Raw genomic sequence first — 16,474 nt, 5'->3', positions numbered from 1 at the left:
GAGTAGCCGCGTGCTTTACAAATTCCCCCATAACATTAACATTAAGTCTGTCGTAATTCTTATGCCACACCACCACCCACATACCCCCTCATGGCGTATGACCCAAAAATGCCTGGAGCTAACCACTCTTTTCTGACTTCGAACACCACTTGCGGTTTCTTTTGTTGCCAATAGAGAGACCACAAATTGGAACCAGTATGCGTCTGGCAAAACCCAAGTAAAGACTGGGTCCATCCCCACCTCCCTTGATGTGTTATGGTCCGGAAATAGCAAATGCCTTTGTGAAACCAGTGAAGATTTTACTATTTTCTGTAAAGTGTGAAGCCCGAGATCCCATCATAGGATTCTCTAACTAAAATAAAGTGAAACATAAACTGTGCTTCTGCTGTAACTGTTGTGCATATTCTCTGCGTTCTGGACTAAATCGGCATGCATAATTTTACAAGATTTAAGCAAAAACAAAATGGAAGTCCTTAAATCTTTGCAAACTGAGATGAGTGCTGTGAGTCTGTCAACTTATTTGTGTGCATTGCAAGGCATTTTTACAATTACGTCTCTCGATAGTGTGCAAATAACCTGCAACCAAACAAGTTACCATTTGCGCATATATAGTGAGCACGAATGTAAATGTTTTCTTTGTCTTTCAGGATGGGGAGGTTGATGCAGAAGAACTTCAAAGATGTTTAACACAGTCTGGAATCCATGGATCCTATTCACGTAAGACCAGTGTTGCAATGTTTACAGTTATTAATGTTTGTTTCCCCATAATTTCCTTTATTTTATTAGCTGTTTTGGTCGATTATCTGAACACCTGAGAGGTTAAATTCACACAACTTTCAGTGGGGAGTTGCATGGCCAAGCCGTGAAGAAGGCCATGTGGCAGATGTGAGGCTCTTGTGGCTTAGTCCTTGTGCCTGGAATGTGACTGATTCAAGGGTTTCCTGGAATTCACCAGTAGTAATTATCTCTTCCCCACCCAGCAGTTCCCATCCAATCTTCACAAAAATCCCTTGAAGCTGTCCCCTCCTGTACCAATTCAAAAATCCATCAATTGGCTGGGGAACATGGCGGCCGTCGCGTAAACTGCCTCTTTTCATGACCTGAGTGGGGTTCTCTTCGCTCCTCTACGGCTCCCCCCTGCCGTGCCCGCACACCTGGTCCCTGCTGGTTCATCTTGCTTTTTCTCCATTTGTGGTGCGAGGGGAGCGTGAGAGGCAGCCGCGTCTCCCCTCAATGGAGCTCGAGCTGGGCACTGATCGTGCTGTTTCACCGCCTTTGGAGCTGCCGGAAGACCGTATAGCCGCCGGATCGCGCTTTCCTCTTCCTGGGCCAGCTGTGGAAGAGTTTTCACCTGCAGGGGTTTTCCGCATGGATTGGAACCCTCTAGGGAACTGCTTCTGGCCCAGAGGCGTGTAGGATTGACTGGTTTCCCAAGGGATGATGGCGTTAAGATCTTCCCATTAGGGGAGAGGGCAATGTATGGCAACACTTTTGGTAATTCTTTTGGCAATACTTGTAAGCAGGCTGATCAAGTTGTTACCATACGCTCCATATTGGATAGTGCTGAAGTGATCCCCTTTGCACCTCAAGAAAAGGGGACTGCAAAAATAGCCACATATAGCCCAATAGGGCTTAGTCGGGGGTCTGTTTTGCAGCATATGGAGAGGGGAGGACTGTACAGAATAGACTCTCCGCTGCAACTGGGAAGGTGTGTAGGTACACTCTCCTTGCTTGGAGGGGGTGGGGGGGGGGGGTGACATCTCCAAGGGTTGGAAACATTGCCCCCCTCCTCATTCTGGCTTTGACCCAAACTCCATAACGAAAGCAGGGAGTAAATCTCTGGAACCTGCCAAGGATGGAGGGAAAGTAGAGAGCCATATTTTCTACTACTACGGCTGGCCAGTCCCCCAGGAGTAGGGGCAGAGGGAAGAAGGGTGTTGCATCTAAGGTTAAGGTCACCCCACCCTGAAAGTCTTTTTTTTTTTAATTTTTTTTTTTTAAAGGGATCTGGCTTCCCCTTTGTGAGAAAGTGCCCTCTTTCTTGCATGACTATTAAAGATGGGCTGCCTCATTCAGTCATGCACCACCTCCAGACTACTACAGACCTCCTGCCAACGTTTGGGTTGAACTGTCAACATGTTGAAGTTGCACCGGTCTCCTTCGCATAGGCTCCCTTTTCTTGCAGCCATTGTGTATACGGTAACATTTTGGGTCTTCCCTCTGCCACAAGTGTAGGACATTCGTGGATGGGTTATGATCCATATGTTTCAGTCTCGGTGAAGGTGTCTCTGAAGCTTCTCGGCCTTCTGACACCCTGCTTGTCAACTACTCCAAGTGGCATATCTGGGCCCTGCACTGTAACTTGAAATCTCAGTGGGCCTAGCATCGGAGGAACTTGTTGGACTCTTCGGACCCAGGCTTCGTGATACCCTGCGAAAGATCTACAGTGGTGGAAGTCTGTATTTCAACTGGTGGCCGAGCCCTCTCCCTGCCCCACCGGGAGCTAACGGTGGTGACTTTTGTGTCATGTCTGGGATAGTCATCTCGGAGCGGTGGATATCCAAAGGCCCTTGTCTCAAGCGGAGGCCTGTATGTACATCAGCCTTTTGGAGTGGAGTCCAATTCACCTGCCACTGAAATCCTTCCTACCATAGAAGGCACTGTCTGGCGCTCCAGGACATTTCTGTGGTCATGAACCACCTTTCTGGATCTTTAAAGCCAGGCTGGGTGAACTTAGCCGGTTGTGCCTGGCAGATCAGAGCTAACGATTACACCTTGTGGTTGCACAGTGCTTCCTCCAGCAAATGGGAGAACCCTGGCTAGATGTTTTCGCCACAGGCGAATGTGCAATGTAAACAGTTTTGCGCACTGCCGTTTCCAAGAAGACTTTCTCTCAGACTCTTTCCAGATAGAGTAGAGCACAGGACTCCTGCACACCTTTTTGCCACTGCTTCTCCTGCCCCGAGTTCTGAAAAGGGTCAGGAACGACTGTGCCATGGTCATGCTAGTAGCTCCAGTTTGTGCAAAGTGTGGTACCCAGAACTACTAGGTATGTGCAACTGTCATTCGATCAGGCCATTATGTCGGTATGATCTCTTGTAGCAGCAGAACAACAAGGCCCTGCCCCTTAACCTGTTATCTGCGTGGCGGCAGTTAATTGCATTTGATCTTCCCGACAATGTAGATGCCATCCTTGCTGCCAAGCATCCCTTTACAAAGTCATTCTACTCCGGGTTCTGGGACAAGTTTGTAGCCTAGTGTGTGCAGTACTGGCATATGTCTTGTTTGTTTTATCTCTGGCTAAGCAACTGTGTACCTTTTTAGTTATTTGTCCGCCCTTTTGGTTTTATAAGTCTACCCAACTATGGGTCAGAAAAAAGTAGGTTAGTGCAAAAAAGGACTTTTTTTTTTTTTTCTTTTTTTTTTTTCTTCAAAGTGGATAGTCCAATCAAGATATGATCTGCACTGGCCAAGAACCAGCCTACAGAGAGATTGAGGGCTCATTCCACCAGGACTGAGGCTGCTACCACTGCATTGGCATTCAGAGCGCCTGTCCTGACATTGGTCAGATTGCGACTTGAGTTTCTGTACACGTTCATGAAGCCACTACTACCTTGACAGACTGGTTCATAGGCAAGGGCATTTTGTTTGTTCAGTCGTGCAGGACTTTTGGTTCTGAGCCATTCCACAGACCTGCCACCCTGAAAGGTGCTGCTCTGGTATCTACTCTGAAAATGAGGAATCTGTGGTTGGAAATGGCCATCAGCAGAGCAATTTACTTATCAGTAACTCTTTCTAGTAGATACTCAACCTGACCGCACACAGATTCTTGACTGCTCCCCCCTCCCATCCCAAATTAGATCTGTACGCTGGTTTCTCATTCTTGTTGGACTCTGCGTCAAAGCAAAGTTGAGAAAGAAACTGACATCTATGTATACGGCTGGCATTTATGTGTGTGTGTCCATCCCTTCCGATGTGGAGCAAAGTCCGTATGGAAACACATGGCACTACCAATCGGCGTGCGGCAGCAATGATGTTAAAATCTTCCGGATCCAGTCTGGTGCCCGGGTTATTTTACAGGTAAGTAACATGTTCATTTGAAACATCTGTGGTGTGTTTCTTTCTGGATATCAAAAAGAGCTAGCTCACACTTTAGAAGATAGATGTCCATGTGTGGGAAAACGATTTTTTTATTTAAAACCCTCACCCACCAACCTAGTTGGTGGCATGCTTCATCATCTGGTCCCACCCAAGGTGCCGAATGCACCTCGGGTGTGCTTCAACGCAGCTGGTTTTTAGTGTGGTAGGTGCAAAGTGTTGCTATAGTGGTGAAGTTTAAAAACTGTCCATTGGGTACCTTTTAAATAAAGGTGAATATTTTAATGATGGGCCCTATGGCAGCTTATTAAAATTCGCGCTGCTTACGGTTTAAAACCATTCTGAATTTGCTTGATTCACACTAAAAGGTTCTATGAAATAGCTAGATTTATTCAATGTGTTCTAAAGGAAAATATTCAATGAATAGCCTCACCAAGTACTTTTAACTAAGATGTAAAGCCTTTTCGTTCTGCAATTTTAACAGCCAACATAACATGAAGTATTTATTTGATGCAGGATTCCAATTTGAGAAAAAGAAAAATGCTTGGAAATGAAAACAAAACAGATGTGTGAGAATTAGTTTTGTGCAGTAGATTGACACTTAGTATGATGACCATTATTTGAAGAATGGCAACCATTTTAACCAGTATTGGCTAAGCCAGTTGGTCTTGCTTTGCCAATGCTGAGCAGACATGATTGGCTTTGCCAGTTCCTGACTGGCTATTTTAAAACTATAGAAAACAATTTTGTGTAAGTTAGCTGCTGCATCACATGATGTAGTGTGCATTGTGTTTTTGCATCACTCAATGTAGTGGCCATTTTTTAACTGTAGAAAACATTGGGACTGATTTAGCGTTTAGCAGACTGTTTACTCCATCGCAAACGTTATCGATATCCTGTTTGTCCTGCTGTATTACAAGTACATTTTATACTATTGCACTTGGGATAAGGTGATTGGAATATGTTACATTTGTGATGGAGTAAACTGTCCGCTGACCTCTAAGTTAGGCCCATTGTTTTCTATGGTTGCTGCATAGTGATGCTCCTTGCATCACGCCACACAGAGGCCATCTTCAAAGTCTAGAAGACAGTGTTTTCTTTTCTATACCTTTAACATGGCAGGTCACTGCTGTTGGTTCTGCGAATGGCTTTTTAAAGTCTCCAATATTGGCAGAGTTAATAGCTTATAACCCCATGGCTTGAGACTGGTGGGACGGGACAGAAAGGGAACTTGAAAAAATCCAAGGCAGTGCAAGGATGCACGAGATAGTCCATCAAAAAATCTGGCTAGTTTTTTTCCATGTACCGGACAAACGGACCAGGGAGGAAAGCAGTCAGTCCAAACACCAGCTTTCAGATAGACAGAGCCCTCCTATGAAAGAGCCGAAAGTACATCACAAAGTATGGAATTTAATGTTGCTTGAAAGAGAAAGCAAAGGCTGACAATAGCGAGATGCATAAACTAGTCTGTGCACATTGCCTGTTCTATTTAGCCTGGTAGGATAGTCAAGTTTATCAGCTGAGAAAGAGGGTAATTTTAGAACAAGATGCCTCTTTTTCTGGAAGTGCCTAATGAACCTTTGTATGGTCTAAACATTCATTCGCTTATTTGCTTTCCAACTTCCTCTTCAAATGATGTAAAAAGCTTTAAACATTGCACCTTAGCTCATGTTTAAAAATGCCTGTTTTGTTTTTCAGCTTTCAGCTTGGAGACGTGCAGAATTATGGTAGCCATGTTGGATGTATCCTTAAATAATAAATATTGTTGCTTGTAATATTTTAACCAAAAGACTGCCCTGTGTCCGTTTTAATCTCTGCCACTTTATTTTCATCATGCCAGTTACTTTTCACTATTGTGGTATGGCTGTGAAACTAACTTTTCTCATGAAGCTTTTTTTTAGAAACTGTCAGAGTACCGTTGTCTCCATTTCAGATCTGAAGTTCATAAACTTGCAAAAAATAGATGTGTGAAACCTTGTATTTGCTAATCCGACTCCTTGGATACTTGATCAAAATAGGATGCATTTTTCATTCATGCGTCCCTTATATGATTGCTTGGTTCCTGGTCTTCAATCTACTGCATATTTGCCTTGTGTGCAGCTTATAGTTCTGTGTAATGTCTTGTCCAGTTGGAATCCTTGTATTTCAGATTCTGTTCTTTCCCAATCAGTACCCTCAAGCTATAGTGGCTTCAATACGTTCACATCTTTTGGTGTATTACAAAAACAAGTAGTGCAGAGCTGTACCCCTATTTTTCTAGATTTGTGGGATAGCCCTCCAGGTCAGAGAGGAGACCAGAGCTCCATTGCACATCATAAAGCAAAAACTATTTGGAAACCTAAGAGTATTTATGCATTCTTGCTTCTGTACATATACACAGCCCACAACACATTTCCACATCCTCTTTTGAATTTAAAAAAAAATAAAGTTACGGTCATGGTGCACAAGTTGTATACAATGCTGTTAATCACGAAGCATAGCTGCCATTTTTTTTTATTTTTTTACTTATGGTTGTCATAGGTGTCTGAATAGATTGTATCCTAACACAAAAGTATAACATGACGCCAGAATATACATTTCTTAACTTTATACAAGCATTAAAATAGTACATCCAATTAACATCCTTGCACCACATAAATAAAAGCTGCAGCCTCTTGGGAATGCATGGGCATGGGTTTCTTACGTGCACTTAATAGTAAAACAGTCAACTTGCTGCTGTATCATAGGGTTGATGCTGTTTCCTGCTGTCTCAGGAAGGATCTGTGTGCTTATCTGGGGTACTGTCATTTTTTTCTTGAATGAAAAAAGGCTTTGACAGCGGTCATCACATATATTGGACTTTGCAAGAATGAACACCCCTAGAAAATTATATTAATTATGTCACTTCGAGTCCTATACGCTGTCTGTCCACTATGTACATCCTGATTCCGTCTCACCACTCCTTTGCAATGGTTTTAAACATCCTCCGCTCTGGGGAGTGTGGTCTGAAACGCATAATGAAGTAAACATCCAAAATCTTGGTTGACTTAGTCTTTCCTCTGTGTGACCGACCTGCTATTAAATACTATTTATGAATACATATTTGTGTAGGCTAAGAGAACGAAAACATTTAAACAGTGGGTGCCAGGAGGCATATTTGTTGTTTGGCAGGATGTGGGGAAATGGGACTTCAATGCTATTTATTTTTTTCCTTTTTCCATGTACGTTTTCTTAACTTTTACATCAGAGGGATCACACTGGAAAGATGGGATTTAATGAGTTCAAGGAACTCTGGGCAGCGCTAAATGCATGGAAGCAAAACTTTATAATGTTTGATCAAGACAGAAGTGGTACAGTGGAGCCTCATGAACTAGGTCAAGCCATTACTGCAATGGGTAAGAAACAAACGTGGAAATTGCATGCAAATTATATTGTATTCTTGGATCTATCTGAATAGGCTATCTTATTTAAATAATAAATAAATACGTATTTGTAAAGCGCGAACTACTCACCCTTACGGGTCTCAAGGCGCTGGGTGCCATTGTGGAAATTAAATGAACTATTGCCCAGAGTCACATGGTGCTGAGCTGTCGCCGGTACCAGGGCTCGAACCGTGAACCCTGTGCTCCGAAGTCAGCTGCCCTGGCCGCTGCACCACACCTCTCCACTATTTAGAGTTTGGCGGATGTTTTCTGTCAAAAGGGCACGTCTCATTCTCTGCCCATTATTTAGAGCACGATTGACTCTCGTACACTTGTTATATGATTGACTGGACATCCACCACGTTTTTGACAGCTAACCCTGTTTATCAAACTCTTTCTAAGGACCGATGTCTCCAATATTGCAAGTCGAAACTAAACTCTAATTGAATAATCTGCTTTTGTTTGCAGTTGGAAATCAGTTGGAAATTCATACACTAGCTCACTCAATGGTTTTTGTTTCAATCTCGACATGAGGCTGCCTTTACTATATCACTTCAGCCTTGATACTGATGTCACAAATACTGTAGAATTACTTTTCTTTGCCTTTAAATATATTGAATTAAACCTATATTTGCGCTCTGGATGTACTGCCAACTTGTGATTTATTTTTTGGACTTCTATGCCAAATGTAAGATATTGCAATTCATATTATGTAATAGTGTTAAATATTTCAAATTACTCTAAAGGAAGCCCCATATTGTAACACCTAATGTGTCAAGACATTGCACTTGCCCCCAGCATAATAGACTGCATCATTTCTTGAATCACAAACTGATTCAATATATATTCAGTTGATACTCTGCTGCATCTGAATCTGCATGAAAGCTAAGCCACTCCTAATTATAGAAGATTGGAAATGTAAAAAACTGCCTCGCTGCTTGCAAGATTGAGATCTTGCTCCTTTGGACCAATTGATCTCCTGTGGTTTCATATAATAGGTCAGTCATGGTGCCACTACCCATATAGAAATCTTGGAACCCTGCATGTGTATTGCAGAGGTGGTCCAAAGGTTAGTTTCTATGACCTAAGGTTTATCCCTCTAGTCTGGCAGAGTTTTATAAAGAGTTCTTTCATCATGTACATGTTTCAGTGAATCCATGTAGGGAGCTGGTTCTTTATATGATATACCACTAAGTGGTTATATCATGCAAAGAGTCCTGAGATTCCCCTGGAGGCGTACAGGGGTCAATTAAAACCAAAATGGTATTTTTGCGATATTGTGGTCGAACAGCCTTGGGCCCAACACAGGAGTGCAAGACATGTTCTACACACAGTGACTAATAAATGACATCTGACTCAAAACGTAGATCCAGACCATTTGTAGGAATCGAAGCTTATTTCAAGTTTTATTTTAAGACCAAGATTTTCGCAAAAAGGTAAGTGAGTGTTTCAGGAAAAATACTGTATACTTTAAAAGTGGACACATTTCAATTTTCAAGCTTTGCAATGTTAACTTATGGGAGGAGAGCAAGAATGCAGTTTTTGCAGGGAAGTACTCTACCTATAGATTCAGTCTTTGGTCCGCATCAGTTGGGGTTTAAATCTGTTACAAGAGTGCACCACCAGTAGCACAGCGGCGGCCAGGTGCAGAGATTAAATTCGAGGTCGGGCAGCCAATGTTAACCAATGTAGACTAGGGGTGCTTGAAGTCGTGCTGCTCACAGGTGAGTAAAGCGATGTCAGGGGTCGATCTCCTGGAGTTAAGGTAAGTACAAGGGATGCACAAAACTTACATCCTCAGCAGCACAGGGCCGGCCGGCTGCAGCGTGCCAACACCGCGTCGGACACCCAGTGTTAACCAATGGGAGAGATTTGTCTTGAAGAAAGGCTGCAGGCTCAGGCCAGGAGTCCGTACTTAGAAAACCTACTGCTGCCCAGGCAAGTTGATCTGCTAGGGTTCGTAAGGACGCCAGGGGCTTCGAGTGCAGGGGTGTCCTTATGCATTGGAAACCCCTTATCCGGCAGGTCAAGGTCAGGAGGAGTCTTCAAGTTGAGGAGTTGGAAGAGGAGTCAGGCAGGGGTCAGCCCACGTTGAACTCTGGTTCAGAGCTGCTGGTGAACCTTTGCAGGATTGGTGGGCCATTTGGGCATGGGCATCGGGTGCAGAAGCAAGTTTGCAGTACCTCAGAGCAGAGTTCTTGAGCTTTGGAATTGGTTTCTTCTTGGACAGGGCCGCTGACCACAGGCAATTTAGAGTCTTTGTTGAAGGCAGGCAGTGCTCCCAGTATTTTTAGAGGTCGCTGGGCTTGCAGCACAAGGAGTCTTTTGAACTGGGGGCTTCCATCTGCTGCAAGCAGCAGAGGCTGGAGTTGCATTACAAAGCTTCCCTCTCGAGCACTGTGCTCATCCTGGGGGCAGGAGGTGTGACCGCTTCGCTCAGGATGTGCTTTGTTTCTTGCTTCTGAGAGCAGAGGCTCTCGACCCAGGTGTCCAGAAACATGCTGCCTAAAGCAGGTCAGGGACCACACCAGAGTTGGTAGGTTTTCACAGGGCAACCTAGAGGTTCCCCCTGAGCACGTTAAAATAAATCCAACACTGGCATCAATGTGGGTTTATTAAGAGGAGTGGTTTGGTACCAAACACTCCTGGGTTCAGTGAAGCCATCCTGGTGCTGGGGAACTCTAATTATCTAGCTTCCAGCCCATTTACTAATTATGACTTCCCTGGCACTTACAATATTTAAGTCTATTATTTAATAATGTAAGGGCATATCTGCTCATACAGATATAGCCACACCATAGATATAGTGCATCCTGTCTTAGGGCTTGTCAGACCTGTTAAAGGGGTGACTTCCCTATACCTTGGTCAGTGCTGCTGGACATGGCACACCGGCAGTGTGCCATGTCGACTCGTTTTTCACCGCATCCAGGCTACAGTGGTATGGCCTTTGTGAGGAGGCTCTAGGGTACCATTTACTAGGGACTTACAGCAGAGCTAAAGTTGCCAATCGTGGTACAGTTTTAGGGAAGGAGCACTGGCAAAGGAGACCTGGTTGGTATGGACCACGTACACTTATTATCTATATCACACCATTTTCCAGGCAAAAACTGGGGGGATAACCATGTCAAAAGAGACACTTCATCACTAACCACCTTGTATTAACATCCCGCACAGCATAATGGTATCCTTCTGGTAGCTACTTCGGTACAAGACTACCTTAACACCATCTATACTATGCTGCTGGCCAAAACGATCATGATCACTCTAATAAAGGTCCCTTACAATGTTTCCCTCTGATTCCTTACTTGGACTTAGTTGCACTGACCACATTCAGCATTAAAGATCCTGTGCTGGCTTGCTGATCAGGGAATACTCATACCCACACTTTCACAACACTTTCTCACACAAACCCTGACTTCATAACACTAGCAGGCCCCAGTCCATCAAGGAGGGGTGGGTCTGTCAAAGAGCCAGGTTTTGAGGTTTCTTGCAAAGATGGGGAGCGATGTCTGTATGAGGTCACCACCTCATACAGAAGGGCGTTCCAGGCTTGGGCCGCGAGGAAGGAGAAGGAGCGGCCTCCTGATCTGGTCTTTCTGGTGCGGGGAACCACGGCGTATGAGAGCGTCCTCTGGGGAGCGTGGAATTTGAGTCGGATGTTCAGGTATGCTGGTCCGGTGTTGTGGAGGGCCTTGTGGGTGAGCATCTTTAAGGTGATTCTAGCTTCGATGGGGAGCCAGTGGGGAGTGCGAGGTATTCTACCTTTACTACGTGGTCATTTCTTTGTATTACCATTACTACACATTTAGGTTCGCCAATGCCATTACTTAGCATGCATTTACTTAGCATGCATTTACTACGCATGTTCCATTACTTAGCATGCACTTACTACGCATAATAGAATTACTGTGCAGTTTGGGGTACAGGGTTTTTTTTAGGGGTCAGGGTGGGTTAGGGTTTTGGGGAGTAGGGGGTATTTTTAGGGTTCATGGTGCGTTTAGGTTTTGGTGTGCTGGGGTAATTTTAGGGGTTGGTTAGGGGTTTGGGGTGCTGGGGTATATTTTTGCCTTCAGGGTGCATTTAGGTGTCAGGGTGGGATAGGGTTGGGGGTGCTGGGATAATTTTAGGTGTCGGGGTTGGTTGGAGTTTTGGGGTATAAGGTGTAATTTTAGGGTTCAGTGTGTGTTTAGGTTTTGGGGTACTGGGATATTTTTAGGGGTCAGGATAAGATGGGGTTTTGGGGTGTAGGGGGTATCTTTAGGGTTCAGGGTACATGCCAGGGGATAGGTTACTATTACGATTATTTTTTTGTTTTAAAGTACCAATAACGCGTTGTAACGGTATGCGTAATAATTAACTGCGAAGTAAAAGCATTTTTAATTTATTTGTATATATTTGCGAAGTAAAAGCATGCATAGTAAAGGTATTTGCGAAGTAAAAACTTCAAAGTAAATACCTGCGGAGTAACGGTATGCTAAGTAACAATTTATATTCGTGTGCGCAGGTGCTGGGAGATGTGGCAGTGTCTTGGCAGGTCGAGGACCAGTCTTGCCGCGTTCTGGATATTCTCTGGCTTGCGGGTGAGGTTTTTGTTTGTTCCGGCGTAGAGTGCGTTGCCGTAGTTGAGTCTGCTGGTGACCAGGGCATGAGTGACGGTCTTTCTGTATTCGAGGGGGATCCATTTGAAGGCCTTGCGGAGGATGTGGAAGCAGGAGACGAGACGGAGACGGAGTTGATTCGGCGGTCCATTTTGAGCTCTTGAGTCAAGGATGATTCCCAGTTTGCGTGCATGGTCTGTGGGGGTAGGCATGCTTCCGAGAGTAGGGGGCCACCAGGTGTCGTTTCAGGCGTTTGGGTTTGGGCCCATGATGAGTACTTCTATTTTGTTGGTGTTTAGTTGTAGGCAGTGGTTTTTCATCCATTTGGCGATGGCTTCCATGCCTTCTCAAATTGTGTCTGGCAGTATTGGGTTTGTTGGATAGGAAGAGGATGAGTTGGGTGTCGTCTGCGTATGACACAATGTTGAGTCCGTAGGTTCTGACAATGGGCCATGTAGACGCTGAAGATCGTAAGGCTGAGGGAGGACCCCTGGGGGACTCCGCAGGTGTAGGGTCTGAGAGGAAAGGGGGGGGGGGGGAGGGGGGTCTGACCCACTGCATTCTGCCGGAGTGGATCCAGTTGAGGGCCTTGTCTTGGATCCCTGCGTCGTGGAGTCTGGAAGCTCCCACCTTTGGTCGCCATCTTCGGATTCTTTTTTTCTCTTTGTTTTCTTATTTGATCCTTTTTTTTCTCTTTGTTTACTTATTTGATCCTTGTAAAGTCTTTTCACCTTCTAACCCCCCCCCCCCCCCCCCCCCCCCCCCTTATCCTCCTGTCATCTTTCTGGCGGAGGAGGGTGGGTTCGCTAGTGAATCCAGAAAGTCTTCAAGCAGCAAAACTACACCGACCGGTAGGAAACTATGTTTTGCAGCGTGAATCTTTCTGGATTCACTATGCTGTGCATCGACTTTGTGCCGGTTTCTCCTCATAGTGGAGGTTGGGTGGAAGATGAGCACTGGTTACTGAATGTGTTGTAAGATCTTCTGTCCCTCTTGCGCTTTTTTGTTCATTTGGATATCCACACAGTAGTGCATAGTAAACGTATGCACTGAAGACCATGTTGCCGCTTGGAAAATGTCTTGGATAGGTGTGTTTGCTAGAAACGCAATTGTTGCTCCTTTCTTCCTTGTTAAGTGAGCATGAACTACTCCTTGTAATGGCTGAGCTGCCTGCTTGTGGCAGAGCAGAATGGTTTGCGCAATCCATCGTGCAATGGTATTTTTGCTAACCGGTCGTCCCAAAAAACTGCTGGCGAAGGATACAAAAAATTGCTTTTTTTTTCTTCTGCATTCTTTTGTCCTTTCCATATAGTTCATCACTGCCCTCCTGGCATCCAGTGTGTGTAAGGCTCTTTCTGTGCTCGTGGACGGTTTTAGGAACAAACTTGGTATTTGAACGGTCTGGTTGATGTGGAACTTAGACACAACCTTTTGCATGAAATGCGGATCCGTTCTCATGACAATCCTATCACTGTGTATTTGCAGGTAGGGTTCTTGGAGCGTTAACGCTTGCAATTCACTTACTCTTCATAGCGATGTGATAGCCACTAGGAAGGCTGTCTTTAGTGTGAGCATATGCAGTGTAGCTTTGTGAATAGGCTCAAATGGTGCTTTCATTAGCTGTGAGCGCACTACATTGAGGTTCCATGCTGGTGCTGGCATTCTGCCTGGAGGAGTGATCCTTTTTGCACCCTCTAGGAATCTTTTTACCACCTGTGATGTGAAGGAACTTTTTACTGTTTCTCCTCTTGTGTAAACCACAATTGCTGCTAAGTTGGACCCTTAGGGACGTGTAGCCTAGCTTGTTTTGCAGTAGATGCGTTAAGTATCATTGTACTGTTGATTCCTCAGTAATCTTTGTGTGCAGATTTTCCCTAATTCACCATTCGGTGAATCTTTTCCACTTTGCTACGTAGCACTTCCTTGTGGTTGGTCTTCTTGCCTCTCTGAGTACCGCCATCGTACTTGCCGGTAATGTGAGGTGTGTGAACTCTAGGTCCTCAGGGGCCATGCAGCTAGGCTGAGGTTTTCTGGTTCTGGGTGTAGTACTCTTCCGTTTTACATTGTTAGCAGGTCCTTCCTGGTGGGGAACCTGTGTGCGGGCGTTTGTGACATCTCCATGATGTGTGAGAACCAAGTTTGCCTGGCCCATTGGGGTTCTATCAGGATGAGCGTCATGCTGCTGATCCTGCACTTGTTCAGCACTCTGTGTAGTAGTGGTATTGGTGGAAAAGCGTATGCAAATGTCCCTGACCAGCTTATCCATAGCGCATTCCCCAGAGACTGTTTGGACGGTCCTTTGGATGCGAAGTTTTGGCATTTTGCATTTTGGTGTGTTGCAAAGAGGTCTATTTGTGGAGTCCCCAATTTATGGAATACCTTCTGGATTTCCTGTTGGTTGATCTCCCATTCGTGGGATGCTGACGTCTCTCTGCTGAGCCAGTCTGCCTCTACACTGTCCTTCCCTGGTAGATGTATTGCTAACAGGTCTATCTTTCTAGGGATTGCCCATCTCCATATTTCCTGCACTAGCCGTGAGAGTGTCACTGAATGTGTCCCTCCTTGCTTGTTGATGTAGAACATGGTAGTTGTATTTTCTGTTTGTATCAGTACTCTGTTCCCGTACAGCAGTTTCTGAAAGGCCTTTAAGGCTAGGAACACTGTCTTGAGTTCTAGGTAGTTGATGTGCTTTATTGCATCCTGTTGTCCCCACAACCCCCTTACTTTGAGGTTGTGTATGTGCACTCCCCACCCTTTCTGGGAGGCGTCTGTTGTAATGGTTACAGTTGGAGTTGGTTGTGTAAATGATCTCCCCTGTGCTAAGTTCTTCTGGTTCCACCACGTTATTTATTGCTGTACTGTTTGTGTGACAACCACTAGATCCTCCCAACTCCCGGTCGCTTGTGACCATTGCTGCTGGATCCATTCTTGGAATGGCCTCATGTGTAGGCGAATATTTTGTACCAAATGTATGCATGATGCCATCATCCCCATCAGTTTGCTCACAGTCCTCACTGTCGGAGCTTGCCCCTTGCGGTAAAGACTTGTCTCCTTGCATATAGCCAGAGTCCTCTTTGCACATGGAATCACCGTGCATTGTATGGTGTTGAATTCTGCCCCTAAGAACCTTTTCAGTTGTTCTGGTTCTATTGTAGTCTTCTCCCAATGGATTGAAAACCCCAGTTGTGCCAGCATCTGTATCACTTTCTCTGTGCTTCCTGCACCTGTGGTATGAGCTTGCTTTTACCAGCCAGTCGTCGAGGTATGGGTATACATGTATCCCTTTCCTCCTTAAGTGTGCTGCTACTGCTGCCAGACATTTTGTGAAGACTCTGTGCTGATTTTAGTCCGAAAGCTAGCACTGTGAACTGGTAGTGATTTTTGCCTATTGCAAACCTGAGGAGGTGTTTGTGTTTGCTGTTGATTGGGATGTGCAAGTAGGCGTCCTTTAACCCCTTCGCTGCTAGGCCTTTTCCCCTCCTGTGCTAAGCCCTTTTTGGGCTATTTGAGGTAGTGCGCGCTTAGGCCCCTGTAACTTTTTGACCACATTAGGTATCCACGCCAAATTTGCGTCCTTTTCTTCCAACATCTTGGGGATTCTAAAGGTACCCAGGGTTTGTGGATTCTCCTAGAGGGGTCACAGAAATTAGTCAAAATACAGCAATTTTTTTTTTTTTTTTGTGAAAAACGGGCTGCAAATGAAAGCTTCTGGGTTTTTCTCTGCAAATGGTATCAAAAAAGGGTTTGTGGGGCTGAAATCACAATTTCTCCAGCTTTTAGGGAATGACAGACTTTTGTTAGAAAACCAACATTTTTTACACAGTTTTGGCATTTTTCTGGGACATACCCTATTTTTGCTATTTTTTGTGCTTTCAACCTCCTTCCAGTTAACGGTAGAAAAGGGTAACAAAACAATACTGGATCCTGGAAAGCTATACATTTTTGAAAAGTAGACAAAATTCTGAATTCGGCAAGGGGTCATTTGCGTAGATCCATCAAGGTTTCTTTATAGAAATTTACAGGCAAATATAGGAGAAATTAAAAATTTGTTGAAAAAAGCAGCCTCTTGAGTCAACGTTTTTACCTGTAACTTCTTCGAATTATGACATCTCTTTGAAAGCAATGTACCGTTACATCCGGTAGACCTTCCTGGTTGTGTGGACATATAGGACTTGTAGGTTCATCAAGAGCCCAACGAACCCAGAGTAGAAAAATGAGCAGCATTTTGTAATGTTTTTTTTTTTTGGTCCGGGTATATAGCAATTATTGTGGGAAAATGTATACTTGGAAAAATCGGTATGAAAGTCACCTATGTATTTCTGAAATGGGAACAAATTACAGAGTTCAGAAACAGTGCATATTTGCACATTTTCGAAA

General features: G+C 44.5%; 1 protein-coding gene across 1 annotated transcript in view; it reads left to right on the top strand.

Annotated features, from left to right (window-relative positions):
- GCA (grancalcin) overlaps nt 1–16,474 on the top strand; it is a 121,045-nt gene that overhangs the window by 41,510 nt on the left and 63,061 nt on the right. The window contains exons 3-5 of the mRNA XM_085645422.1: nt 648–717; nt 5,797–5,840; nt 7,325–7,472. Coding sequence (XP_085501548.1) covers nt 648–717; nt 5,797–5,840; nt 7,325–7,472 — 262 coding nt within the window. The remainder of the gene's footprint in view (nt 1–647; nt 718–5,796; nt 5,841–7,324; nt 7,473–16,474) is intronic.

This window comes from Triturus cristatus, chromosome 3_1, assembly GCF_964204655.1.
Source record: "Triturus cristatus chromosome 3_1, aTriCri1.1, whole genome shotgun sequence".
Lineage (NCBI taxonomy): Eukaryota > Metazoa > Chordata > Amphibia > Caudata > Salamandridae > Triturus > Triturus cristatus.
This window is presented reverse-complemented; position numbering and strand designations above follow the sequence as displayed.